This window comes from Macaca thibetana, chromosome X (assembly GCF_024542745.1).
Source record: "Macaca thibetana thibetana isolate TM-01 chromosome X, ASM2454274v1, whole genome shotgun sequence".
NCBI classification, from domain to species: Eukaryota; Metazoa; Chordata; class Mammalia; order Primates; family Cercopithecidae; genus Macaca; species Macaca thibetana.
This window is the reverse complement of record NC_065598.1, coordinates 83,624,187-83,638,455: the sequence shown is the minus strand read 5'-3', so window position 1 is coordinate 83,638,455 and position 14,269 is coordinate 83,624,187. Positions and strand designations below refer to the sequence as shown.

General features: G+C 35.0%; 1 protein-coding gene across 2 annotated transcripts in view; it reads right to left on the bottom strand.

The window, feature by feature from the left end:
- The window catches only part of KLHL4 (kelch like family member 4), a 168,900-nt gene that overhangs the window by 52,029 nt on the left and 102,602 nt on the right, over positions 1-14,269 (bottom strand). For both annotated transcript variants that reach the window (XM_050775225.1, XM_050775224.1), the window contains exons 2-3: positions 3,083-3,250; positions 2,555-2,691 (exon numbers count right to left, since the gene is read on the bottom strand). In XM_050775225.1, the coding sequence (XP_050631182.1) occupies positions 2,555-2,691; positions 3,083-3,250 (305 nt within the window). The remainder of the gene's footprint in view (positions 1-2,554; positions 2,692-3,082; positions 3,251-14,269) is intronic.

The following is a 14,269-nucleotide window of genomic DNA, read 5'->3' as shown; positions in this document are numbered from 1 at the left end:
GTTGATTAGTTATTGCAAAAATTACGTTATTTTTATGAGTCATTCCTGCTTTTTATTGTTTTAGCCATGTTATAATGTTTCAAATGGCTGATATCAATTACAAACTATTCCTCTAAAGTTTTTTCTTCCAAAATACCTTAATATGGGGCCCATATCGTTGCATAACCATGAAGAAAAGAGTAATACATATTGCGAGGTCCTCTATACATAGTTCAACCTGTAAAATATATTTTAAAGGGGTCCAGCCCATCAGCAGACTTTCTCGTGTTGTTCTTGTTCTGATTTTGAAGAGAGCGCCCTGCCCATATCTCATGAGACCTAGAGAAGTATGAACTATTCTCCAATTCAGATATAAATATTCATCTGCTATAGACATTTACATTTGGTCTGTTTATTAGAAAGAATATTCATTCGGAGGAATAGTTATAAATGTCTCGGGCACAGTAGGAAAGCATTGTGTATTACAGTGTACAGTATTCAGTTACAAGCATGCTTAAGAAAGGCTGTTTGGAGCTGGTTCAAGTTTCACTTCATTAAAGAGTAAAAGGATAGTCAAGCCAGCTGGCTGAATTATTTTATCCTACGAATGCTCATTGGGAACAAAAAAGATGTTTTCTAAGGATTAAAATGTATCAGGTAGAAGAAATAAGGTTCTTTCTATTTCACTCCCAATTTTAAAAAGTTTGTTGAAATTTTAGAGCATAATGGAAATTTAGGAAATATTTTGTATAAAGGCTTGTCAGGAGAAAGGTGAAAGTTGAAGGAAGGAATGAAGTACTGTGAAATTTCAAAGTAGTTTTGTTAGAACAGTGGTCTTCAAATAGCATGCATACCACTAGAGCTATATAAAACCTATCTGAGACACAGATCAATTTGATGTAAAGAAATTTCAGTACCTCAAATTCCATTACATACCCCTCCTAGAAAATGGTCTGCTCCCAAAACAGTTGTTACCACACAGGTTTTACTTTCCCAGTGTCCTTTCCGTAATTTTCTTTTTTCTTGCCTCATAAAAGGAAGTCACATTCCTCATCTATCCCAAAGTATACTATGCTACATTATGGGGCTGTGGCACAGGAACAACTTTGAAATAAAAGCTTATTCATACATATTGTTATTAGGATCTAAATCATATCATATTCATACTTTCAAAATGTGCAATCTGGTGTTTTTTAGAATATTCAAAAAAGTTTGCAACCTGTATCACTTTAATTACAGAACATTTTCATCACTCCCAAAAGGAACCTCATACCTATTGACATTCATTCCCAATTCCCTCCATATTCCTACAACCAATAATCTACCTTCTGCCTCTGCACATTTTTCTATTTTGTACATTTAATGTAAATGGTATATTAAAATAAGCGATCTTTTGTGACAAGTTTCTTTTATCTGGCATAATATTTTCAAAGTTCATCCATGTTGTAGTATCTATTACTACTTCATTCCTTTTCTATTGTCGATTAGTATTCCATTGTGTTCATATACCGTATTTGATTTACCCATTCCTCAGTTTGTAAACATTTGGGTTGTTTCTACTCTTTACTTATGAATAATGTTTATATGAACATTTGTGTACACAATGTCATGTGGACATGTTTTTAACTCTTGAGTATATAACTACGAATGGAATTGCTGAGTTATCAGGTAATTATTTTGTTTAACTTTTGAGGGACTGTCATATAGATATACTTTTAAATGAATTGTTGTTTCAAATTCTTATAGGATTGAGATTTGTTAGATACATTTAAAATGCAAACTTAATAGTGCTTTATAAAAAGATTAATATTTACAATATTTGGGGGATTATATACTTTACAAACTTTTAAAATTACAAGGTATTTTAGTCATTAATGGAAAAATGTAAGGAGAGCACATCGTTTTTCAAAATTATTTTACCGGCAGTGCAAGCGAAAATGTTTGAAAATGACTCTGTTGGAGAAAACTAGGAGGTAAGCTTTTAGTCTTAAGAAGAGCCTAAGTATACATAACCAAATAAAAGTATTTTAATACTAAGAGACCCTGAAGATGAAATAATCATTCTGGAATAAAAGTCAAACTACTTTTTAGTCCCCAAACTCATTGTTACCTTTATTTACAGTTTGAATAGATATGAAAATTATTCTGAATGAATAGAATGACTAAATGTCTACTGTAGGATTGGAAGATCCCACTCTCACTCTTCTTTTTACAAACAAGAATGTGCCCACACCATTCCAGAGTTGTTCCTGTATGTTTGTTAAATAGTTGTCTGCTCTCATGTGTAAGGTATTTTCTACATATTATATACCTCTTGATCTTTTATATTACTGAGTTTATGTCCTGACTATGCCTTTTTATTACTTTAGGAAATTTATTTACCTGTTCTATTCTTTAGTTTCCTCACCTTTGTAGTAGTACTAGCAGTATTACTACTACTGAGGAAACTGAAGAATAGTAGTAGTAGTAGCAATAATAACTACTACTACTACTACTACTACTACTACTACTACTACTAGTAATGTGTGTTATATCATGTAGGGTCATTATGAGTTAGTGTGTATTAAGCACTTACCTGTGTAAGCATACTGCACCAAGGAATTCAGTGCATTTGGATCTACTCCTTCCATCCTGACCTCTTCTTGTTTGGCTTCAAGCACATCATTAGTAAACATCGCAGCAAAATAATCAGACACTGCGCTGAGAACCAACCTGGAAATAGGAAATATTTGTAGGAATTTAAATGAGTCAATAATTTCACTGAAAAGCATGAAATGGATTCAGCAAGTTTGTAACACTAGTGAGGCTGTTTTCTCCATAAAGTCTTTTACAATTCAGTTAAGCGTAGTGAAGTCAGAAAGGTCAAACACGTAAATTGATGTTTTTTAGAGGGTGTGTTTGTGTTATACTTTCCATCATCAGTCTTTTCAGAGTTTGGCTCTTCTAAATAATACACAGAGAAACGGATCATATAGGCTGGCACTTTTTCAATATAGGAAAATAAGTATTTTTACAAATATTCCAATTTACAATCCATGTACTTATTATCTCTTATTTATAATTGCCCTACTCAAAACCATTCTGTATACATAAAAATACTTACCTATGGGCTGGGATGCGGAGGTGTCCTGCAATTAGTAGCACATCACATAATTGTTTCTCTTTCAAGTAGTTCTCCATTTTACGAAGAGTTTGCTCTGCGTGGTTTATAACGTGGAACTGCTCTTCAGATCCGGTGGCGTTCATTTCTTCAGAGTGCTGTGTATCTAATCTGAAAAGGAAGTAAGGATGAGAATATGGTTCATCATATAAGTTTGTAAAAAATTTAATTTTTCTCTAATCAGAGTACAAACATGTAATATAAATTTAGGCATACCAACTTCTAAAGGAAATATGTTGGATTAAAGTAAAATCAAAATTTGTTTTCCAATCTTAGATATTTTACTATAATTACTACCTAACCTTTCATTAAAGTGAAGTGTGCGGGTTAGTGTTTATATCTGAAATGTAACCAGAACTATGTACAATTCACCAACAGGGCTAGTGATAGTTGTTATATTCACAAACATAAAACCTACATTCTTTGATTTATGTGGGTATTATAATTATGTCAGGCAGGAAACCCTTAGACCTGAGTCAAAATACTTTTAAAAATTTTGATTCTGTCCTGAAGCTTCTCCCTGGAGTACTCATTACACATCAGAAATATTCCTCAAAGAATTTCAAGCCTAAGAGTTTCATAGCATTCTTCACAATGTCACGTCCACCTTTTATTTCTTACTATTTAGTCAAACGTGATGGCTACTGAATTTACAATAATAAAAGCGGGCTACCTGTATTTTCAACATTACACAATGGTGGAATTTAAATCTCAACACACGTACATACAGGCTTACAATTAGTAGGAGATGACCAATTGATTGGTTGGATGGATGTGCTTAAATATGTTGCTTATTACGTTTCTTGCATCCAGGCATCATTTTCTAACCATCAGTTAGGATTGGTTTTAGATCTCTTCACTCCCAATTCAGTCTATATTTCTTTTAAGACAATTGGTCCAAGGTGATATTACTTTCTCTGTCTAATTCAATTACATTATCACTCTTTCAATCTTCAGTCATAATATTGTACTGATAAGAAGGGATCATGGTATGAAAAGCTCAAAAATTGCCTGCTACCTCCCTTCAGATGCACTCTTGTTTACTTGTTCTGGAAAGGAACAATTTCTTGGCACCGTAGACTGAAAAGCATTCAGGTTGCACTTAACTCACATTATCTTAATCTTTTCTCTTTTCTAGGAATGATTCAGTTCACATTAATTGAGTCACACATTCAATGTCGAATTAGCTTAGCTATCCTCATGTAACTGCACCATACATTAGAGTGGAACATATTCTGAATATATGTTTGAGAAGTTTTGGCTAGGAAAAAAATTTTACTCTAAATTTTCTTCCTCTTAATTTGGTTAAGGACAAAAAAGTATCTTCAATTACCAGCTAATTTAGGATGTTTTTATAGTAAATATATTAGATATTTAAATATGTTTTATAATTAAATTACATATTTTTAAAATCTGAAAATTCTACAAATATGAGCCATACATAATTTAATTAAGTTTTAAAAAGACAGAGGGAACTTTATCTTCTGTCACTTTAAGAAATAAGAAATTAGTACCCAAAGAGATATGAACAGATCCAAATATGGCAAAACGCAACAAACATATTAATCTAAATATACAAAATTATAGCTAAAAGAGTAATCTTGGGCATTATCAAAGCAGAGTATAATAAAACAAACAAGAAAACGGCCACCACCATTACCAACAAACTAATCTATTGATAACTTATCTGATCTTAATAAGTTCCCAGAGCTCATAAATTACAGTTCTCTTGCCTCCATTGTAGACACTGTAATGCCAGATCAGATGTTATAATGGAAATCACTTCATTAGAGAATGTTAATCCCTTGTCTTTGTTTTGTGGTGACATGGGAGGCAGCATGGTGGAATGAAAAGAACCTATTATATGAAGTCATAATGCCTGGATTGAGTTCCAGCCCCTGCTACTTACAGGATGAGTGATCTTTGGAAAGTCACCTTATCTTTTCTAAGCATTAATTTTCTCCCACAAAATGGGGATGAATATAATATTAATACTAAAAACAATAATGCTTGTACCACAGTGATATCAGAGGAAAAAATGAAAACATGGGCATGAAAATTCTATGTAGAAATATTAGGTCTTACGTTGTTAGTTTAAACTACCAAGATGTAGTTATTTTAGTAATATATTTTTAGAAATTGTCTTGAACTGTTATTTCTTTAATATACTTCCATTTTAGAGCAATTATAGAATTACAGAAAAGAGTCTATCATTTATATCAGCATCAACTAATAGATATTTCTTTTATAGTTTGGTTTATAATCTGTAATACTACCTTACTCATTTTGCTGTTTACACTGAGATATGTTTCTTCTATTTCCAGATTTTTGAAGGCTTTTTTTTTAATGAAGGGCTATTGAATTTTACCAGATAATTGTTCAGCATCAATTGAAGTGATCACGTGGTTTTTGTTTTTCATTCTGTTAATATGATGTATCACATTAACTGATATGCATATGTTCAACCATACTTGCATCATTGAGATAAACCCTACTTGGTCATTATGAATAATCTTTTTAGTATGTTGTTGAATTGGTTGGCTAGGATTTTGTTGAGGATTTTTGTGTCAATATTCATTAGCAATATAGGCCTGCAATTTTCTTTTTTTTGATGTGTCTTTGCCTGGTTTTGGTATCAGGATAATACTGGACTCATAGAATGAGGTTGGAAGCATTCTCCCCTCTATTATTTAGAATCATTTGAGTAGGATCAGTGTTAGTTCTTTTTAAAATTTTTGAAAGAATTCAAGAGTGAAACCATCAGGTCTCAGGCTTTTACTTGCTGGGAGAATTTTTATTACAGCTTCAATCTCTTTATTATTGTTGGACTATACACATTTTGGATTTCTTCATCATTCAATCTCGATAGGTTGTATATGTCTAGGAATTTATTTCTTCTAAATTTTCCAACTTATTGGTATGTAGTTGCTCTCATCTTTATTTTTTTTTTTTCTACTAATTTTTGGTTTGGTTTGCTCTTATTTTTTCAGCTTTTTAAGATGCAACATTTGGTTGTTTATTTGAGTTTTTTTTTTTTTTTTTTTTTTTTCTTTTTGATGCAGGCACTTACAACTATAAACTTCTCTTAGTACTGCTTTTGCTGTATCTCATCAGTTTGGGTATATTGTGTTTCCATTCTCATTTGTTTCAAGAAATTTTTTGATTTCCTTCTTAATTACTTCATTTAACCATTTATCATTCTGGAGAATATTGTTGAAATTCCATGTGTTTGTATAGTTTTCAAAGTTCTTCTTTTTATTGATTTCTAGTTTTACTTCATTGTGGTCAGAGAAGATGCTTGATGCTATATCAATTTTTTAATGTTTTTATCTTTTCTTTTTTTTCTTCTAATTTTACTTTAAGTTCCAGGATATATGTGCAGAACATGCAGGTTTGTTACATAGGCATACATGTGCCATGGTGGTTTGCTGCAACAATCAACCTGTCAGCTAGGTTTTAAGCCCCACATGCATTAGCTGTTCTGATGGTCTCCCTCCCCTCACCCCTGCCCCCAAACAGGGTCCAGTGTGTGTAGTTTAAAGGCTTATTTTGTGATGTAACATACTGTCTACGCTTGACAATGTTTTATGTTCTAAAGAGATAAGTATTATCCAGCTCTGAGTTGTTTTATTAACATCTATTAAACTTATTTTGTCTATAATGCAGATTAATTCTGATGTTTCTTTGTTGATTTTCTATCAGGAAGATATTTGCAATGCTGAAAGTGGGGTGCTGAAGTCTACAGCTAATATTGTATTGTTGTCTATCTCTTTAGCTCTTATAATATTTGCTTTCTAAATCTGGGTGGTCCACTGTTGGGTGCATATATATTTAAAGTTGTTATATCCTCTTGCTGAATTGACCTCTGTTTCATTATGTAGTGACATTCTTTGTCTCTTCTCATAGTTTTTGTCTTGAAATCTATTTTATCTGATATAAGTGCAGAAACTCCTATTCTTTTTTGGTTTCTATTGACATAGAATATATTTTTAATCCCTTTATTTTCAGTCTATGTGTGTCTTTATAGGTGAAATGTGTTTCTTGTAGGCAACAGATCATTGGGTCTTGTTATTTTATCCAATCAGATACTCTGTGTCTTTCCATCAGAGGGTTTAGTCTATTTACATTCAGTGTTACTGCTGATAAGTTAGAACTTATTCGTGCCACTTTGCTATTTATTTTCTGGTAGTATTGCAGACTTCTCTTCCTTCTTTCCTTCCTTACTGTCTTCCTGCTTCTGAAAGTGATTTTTTCCTGGTGGTATGATTTCATTTCTTTCTTTCTTTCTTTCTATTTATTTATTTATTTATTTATTTATTTATTTTTGTTGTTGTTGGTTTTTTTGAGACGGAGTCTCACTCTGTCGCCCAGGCTGGAGTGCAGTGGCACGATCTCGGCTCACTGCAAGCTCCGCCCCCGGGTTCACGCCATTCTCCTGCCTCAGCCTCCTCTGTAGCTGGGACTACAGGCGCCCGCCACCACACCTGGCTAATTTTTTTTTTTTTTTTTGTATTTTTAGTAGAGACAGGGTTTCACCATGTTAGCCAAGATGGTCTCGATCTCCTGACCTCGTGATCCGCCCGTCTCGGCCTCCCAAAGTGCTGTGATTACAGGCGTGAGCCACCGTGCCCGGCTCTTTCTTTTTATTTGTTTGGGTTTCTGTTATAAATTTTTTGTTTTGAGATTGCCTTGAGGCTTTCAAATAATATATTATAGTCCATTAAGTAAATAAGGACTTAACACTGTTTCTATAAACAAACAAATAAGCAAGAAGTAAACTAATAAAACCTCCATAACTTAATTTTATCTCTCTGCATATTAACTTTTTTGTTTCTTTTTGTATCTTATTGTACTGTCTACGTCTTACAAGTTGTAATTATTATTTTGGCTCATTATTTTTTAGTCTTTCTATTTAAGAGTAGTTTTCACACCACAATTACAGTGTTATAATATTCTGTGTTTTTCTGTATACTTACTATTAACAGTGAGTTTTGTACCCTCAAATGATGTCTTACTGCTCGTTATTATCTTTTCTTGATGATTGAAAAACTCCCTTTAGCATTTCTTGTAGGATACATCTAGCGTTGATGAAATCCCTCCTCTTTTGTTTGTCTTGGAAACTCTTTATTTCTTCTTCATGTTGGAAAGATATTTTCACTGGATATACTGTTCTAGTATAAATGTTTTTTCCTTCAGCATTTTATATATGTCATGCCACTTTCTCTGTGCCTATAAGTTTTCCACTGAATAGTGTATTGCCAGACATATTGGAGCTCCATTACACATTGTTTCTTTTCTGTTTCCTTCACCTTTGATAGTTCGATTACTAAATGCGTTGAGGTAGTCTTCTTTGGATTAAAGTTTCTTAGTGTTACATAAACATATAAACTATTTGTACTCGAATTTTGATATCTTCCTCTAGGTTTTAGAAGATTTTTGTCATTACCTCTTTGAATAGCTTTTCTACCAAATCTCTCTCTCTCTCTACCTCCTTTTAAGGCCAATAACTCTTAAATTTGCCATTTTGAGACTATTTTCTAGATCTTGTAGGTGTGCTTTTTTTTTTTTTTTTCTCCTGAGACGGAGTTTCCCTCTTGTTGCCCAGGTTGGAGTGCAATGGTGCAATCTCAGCTCACCGCAACCTCTGCCTCCCAGATTCAAGCAATTCTCTTACCTCAGCCTCCCTAGTAGCTGGGATTACAGGCATATCCCACCACGTCCGGCTAATTTTGTATTTTTAGTAGAGACGGGGTTTCTCCATGTTGGTCAGGCTGGTCTTGAACTCCCGACCTCAGGTGATCTGCCTGCCTTGGCCTCCCAAAGTGCTAGGATTAGAGGCGTGAGCCACCGTGCCTGGCCTCTGAAGCATTCTTAACTATGACACTTGCATTTTTCAACCCCATAATTTCCACTTGATTCTTTTAAATTATTTCACTCTCTTTGTAAATTTGTCTTAAGGATTTATTAATTGCTTATCTGTTATCTTAAATTTCTTTGTGTTTCCTCAACACAGTTATTTTGAATTCTCTGTCTGAAAGTTCACATATCTGTTTCTCCAGCACTGACAGTTCACATATCTCTGAGTCTCCAGCATTTGTCTCTGGAAACTTATTTTGCTTGTTTGGTGCTGTTCATGCTTTTCTAGATGGTCTTGACGCTTATGAATGTTAGTTGGTATTTGGGCATTGATAATTTAGGTATTTTATTGTAGTCTTCACAATCTGGACTTATTTGTACCAATCCTTCTTTGGGAAGCTTTCCAGGTATTTAGAGAGACTTGGGTGTTGTGGTCTAAGCTGTATCTGCATTAGGGGGCACCACAAGCTGAGTAATGCTGTGGTTCTTGCAGACTTATAGAGGTAGTACCTTCACGGTCTTTGATAAGATCCAGAGGATTTCTCTGTATTACTAGGCAGAAACTCTTGTTCTCTTCCCTTAATTTCTGCCAAGTAAATGGTGCCTCTATGTTCTGAGCCACCTGAAATTAGTGTAGGGGTAACACAAACAGCCCTGTGGCAAAGATTATGGGATTCCACTGGGTCAGACCTGAAGCCAGCAGAGCACTGGGTCTCGCCCATGTTTCACTGTAACAACTACCTGGCCACTGCCTATGTTTACTCAAAGCGCTAGAGCTCTACAGGGTTTAATCAGCAGGTGGTTAAACCAGCCAGGCTTATGTTCTTCTCTTCAGAGTGGTGAGTTTTCCCAGGTGTCAGCGAGTCCAGAAATGCTGTTTAGGAGCCAAAGACTGGAGTCAAAAACCCTATACAGCTACCTGATGATCCGTTGTGCTGTGGCTGAGCTGGCATTGAAACCATAAGATACAGTCTTTCCCACTCTTCCCTCCCCTCTCCACAGTCAGTTGAGCCTCACCCCATGGCCACCAACACCAAAGGCCCAGAGGGAGTACTACCAAGTTACTGCCAATGTTCACTTAATGCTCACATGCTCTTCAGTCAGCTTTTGGTACATTCTGCCTATCCAGGGACTCACCCTTCAAGGCAATGGGCTCCTTTCTGTACCATGGCAGGTCCAGAAATGCCCAAGAGCCAAGCCCTGGAATCTAGGACTCCAGTAGCCCGCTTGAGGCTCTACCCTCCTGTAGCTGAACTGGTACATATGGTACAATACAAAGGGCTCTCTCCGTTTCCCTCCATTTTTCTTAAGCCAAAGGAGTCTCTCCTCATAGCCACCACAGGTGAGAATGTGTTGAGTTTCACCTGAAGCCACCAAGTCGCAGTGTCTCGGTCAAGACCCATGCCATATTACCTGGATATTGCTTCTGGTTATTCGGGGGGTCAAGGGCTGTTTAGTCAGCAGGTGATGGATTTTACCAGGACTAGGTTCTTTCCTTCAAGGCAGTAGGTTCCCTTCTGGCACAGGGAGCGTCAACAAATGTCATCCAGAAGCTAGTGTCTAAAAAGGTTGCCTTTATGACTCTGACTGGTGCCCTATACTACAGTGGCTGAGCTGGTATCAAGGATGCAAGTCAAAGTCTTCTTTACTCATCCTTTCCCCTCCTTAAGTGGAAGATAGGGAAACCTTTTAGAGCTGTGAGGTGTGTGGCCTGGGTTTGTGGGAGGAGTGGCACAAACACTCCCTTACCTGCCTAAGTTGGTGTCTTAGTAAGTCTCATGCCTCCCAAGTCCACTAGCTCTGAGCCCAGGTCAGCACTAGGACTCACCTAGAAGTTGCAGTCCCTGTGGCCTAGAATGGTGTTCAAGTTTATTTAGAGTCCAATTGCACTTTGGCTTGTGCTGGCAAGGCTTGCTGGAATTAAAGTTCCAACTGCTTGGATGGGCAATTCCCCTCTGGCTAGGTCAAGTCCAAATGCTTCCTTCATGAGCAGGCGCCAGCTGAATTCAGCCTGGTTTTGCTTTCTGCTGTTACAGGGCACTGATGAGTTCAATGCAGTGTCTCACACGATTGTGCTCTCCCTCTCCCAAGCATACAGATTCTACCTCCATACCACATGGATGTTGATGATTCAAGATTGTCTTTCCTACCATTTCCCGTGCCACATTCAGTGATATGAAGTTAAAACGAGGTACTTTGAGTGCTCAACTGATTGTTGCTTCTTGTGAAAGTATTTTTGTTCTTGTTATAGATAGTTGTTAAATTTAGTGTTCCTGTGGGAGAGATTATCAGGGGTGTTGCCTTCTATTTGGCCATCTTGCTCTGCCTGTCTTCAGAAGTGATACTGATTTTTGAATGTTGATTTTGTATCTTGAAAGCTTACTAAATTCATTCATCCAGTCTATTAGTCTCTTGAAGTAACCTTTAGCATTTCCTATGTAGAAAAATCACGTCATCAGCAAGCAGAGACAATTTGACACCCGTTTTGCCAGTACATCTACCTGATGATCTATTGTTTTTTGTTTTTGTTTTTTTTTGGAGGCCTTTTGTTTCTTTCTCTTACCTGTTTGCTCTGGTTACAGCTTCCAGTACTATGTCAAGTAGGAGTGGTGAGATTGTACATCCTTGTCTTGTTCCAGCTCTTAAAAGGAATGATTTTAACTTTTCCCCCATTCAATTTGATGTTGGTGGTGGGTTTGTCATGTATGAAGCTTATTATTTTGATGTATATTCCATCGATGCCTAGTTCATGAAGGGTTTTTTAACTGTGAAGAGATGTTAAATTTTATCAAATGCTTTTTATGTATCAATTGTGCTAATCATATGTTTTTTGTTTTAAATTCTATTTATGTGGTAAATTACATTTATTGATTTATATAGGCTGAATCATCCTTGCATTCCTATAATAAAATCCAATTCATAAGGATATCTATAAATATATAAATATATCTATAAATATATAAATATATATATATATATATATTTAGTTGTGATGTTGGGTTCACTGTACCAGTATTTTGTTGAAGATGTTTGGGTCTGTGTTGATTAGGGATATTGGCCTGTTGTGGTTTTGTTGTTGTTGTTGTTGCTGTTGTTCTTGCTGGGTGTTCTTGCCTGATTTTGGTATCAGTGTAACACTGGTTTTGTGGAATGAGTTGGGGAAAATCGCTCTTCCTCAGTTATTTTTTTTAATAGTTTTAGTAAGACTGGTACTAGTTATTTTTTTGTACATGTGGTAAAATTTGGCTGTGAAGCTGTCTGGTCTTGGGCTTTATTTTTTCATTAAAAGATTTTTTCATTGCTGATTCAATTGTATTACTCATTATTGGTGTATTAAATATTTCTTTTCATTCCTGGTTCATTCTTAGGAAGTTGTAATTTCTAGGAATTTACACAATTCCTCTAGGTTTTCTAGTTTGTGCACACAGAAATGCTCCTCATAGTCTCTGATGATATTTCATATTTCTTTGGTATCAGTTGCAGTGTCACCTTCATTATTTCTGATTGTGCTTATTTGAATCTTTACTGTTTTTTTTCTTATTTAATCTAGATTGTGGTCAATCACATTTTTATATTCTTTCAAAGATTCAATTTTTCATTTTGCTGTCGTTTGCATCTATTTTGTTTTTTGGTTTTAATCTCATTTACTTTTGCTCTGATCTTTATTTTTTTTTTCTTCTTTCAGCTTTGCATCTGTTTGTCCTTGATTTTCTAGTTCATCAAGATGCAATATTACTTTGTTAATTTGAGATCTTTGTATCATATTACGTAGAAAATTAACACTATAAAGCTTTTTTTTACAGCAACACTTTTGCTGTATCACAGAGGCTTTTGCATTTTATGTGTCTATTTTCATTAGTTTCCAATATTTTTAAATTTCTTCCTTAATTTTATTATTTACCCAAAGGTCATTCAGTAGCAAGTTGTTTAGTTTCCATGTACTTTTTTAGTTTCTAGGGTTCTACTTTGTTGTGATTTCTAATGTTATTCCATTGTGGTCCAATAAGACAGTTAATGTAATTTTGATATTATAAAATGTTTTGAGACTTGTTTTATACTCAAGCATATGGCCAATTTCAGAGAATGTTACATGAGCAGATGACTAAAAGGTAGATTCTGAGGTTGTTGTGTAGAATGTTCTGTAAATGTCAATTAGGTCCATTTTGTTTAAAGCCCAATTTGCATCTGGGGTTTCTTTGTTTATTTTCTGCCTTTATTATCTGTTTAGTGCTGGAAGTGGGGTGTTGAAGTCCTCTTGTATTATTTTATTGCTTTCTATCTCTTTTCTTATGTCTAGGATAATTGTTTTAAGAATCTGGGTTCTCCAGTGCATATATATTTATGATTGTAAAATCTTCTTATTTAATTAAACCCTATATCATTATATAGTGACCTTCTTTATTTTTTCCTGTTAATTTAAAGTCTGTTTTATATAAGAATAGCTATTCCTGCCCATCCCATTTTTGCTTTCCATTTTCATGATATATCTTTTTCCACCCCTTTACTTTTAGTCTGTAGGTGTCTTTAACCCTTAGGTGGGTCTCCTGTAGGCAGTTATAATTGGGTTTTATTTTTTTTATCCAATTTGCTACTCTCTTTTATGGGGGGTATTTAGACCATTTATGTTCAAGGTTAATATTGATATGTGAGGTTTTGTTCCTTTCATAGTGTTGTTAGCTAGTTGCTTTGTAGTCTCAATAAAATTTTTAGCCTTGTCCTTATGTATGCTTTTATGATGGTATCATCTTTTTATTTTTACGTTTATAACTACTTTGAGTATTTCTTGCAGATCTAATTTAGTGGTGAAAAATTCACTTAGTGTTTGTCTGGTTAATAGTTTATTTTTACTTCATTTATAAAGTTTAATTTGGCAATTTATAAAATTATTGACTCTTTTCTTAGGAAAGATGAAAGTAGGCCAACAATCTCTCATGGCTTGTAAGATTTCTAGTGAGAAGTCCACTTTTATTCAGATGGGATTTTCTTTCATGGTGATTGGCCACTTTTAAAAAAATTTTTAATTTTTTATTATTATTATACTTTAAGTTCTAGGGTACATGTGCACAACGTGCAGGTTTGTTACATATGTATACTTGTGCCATGTTGCTGTGCTGCACCCATCAACCCGTCAGCACCCATCAACTCGTCATTTACATCAGGTATAACTCCCAATGCAATCCCTCCCCCCTCCCCCCCTCCCCCATGATAGGCCCCTGTGTGTGATGTTCCCCTTCCCGAGTCCAAGTGATCTCATTGTTCAGTTCCCACCTATGA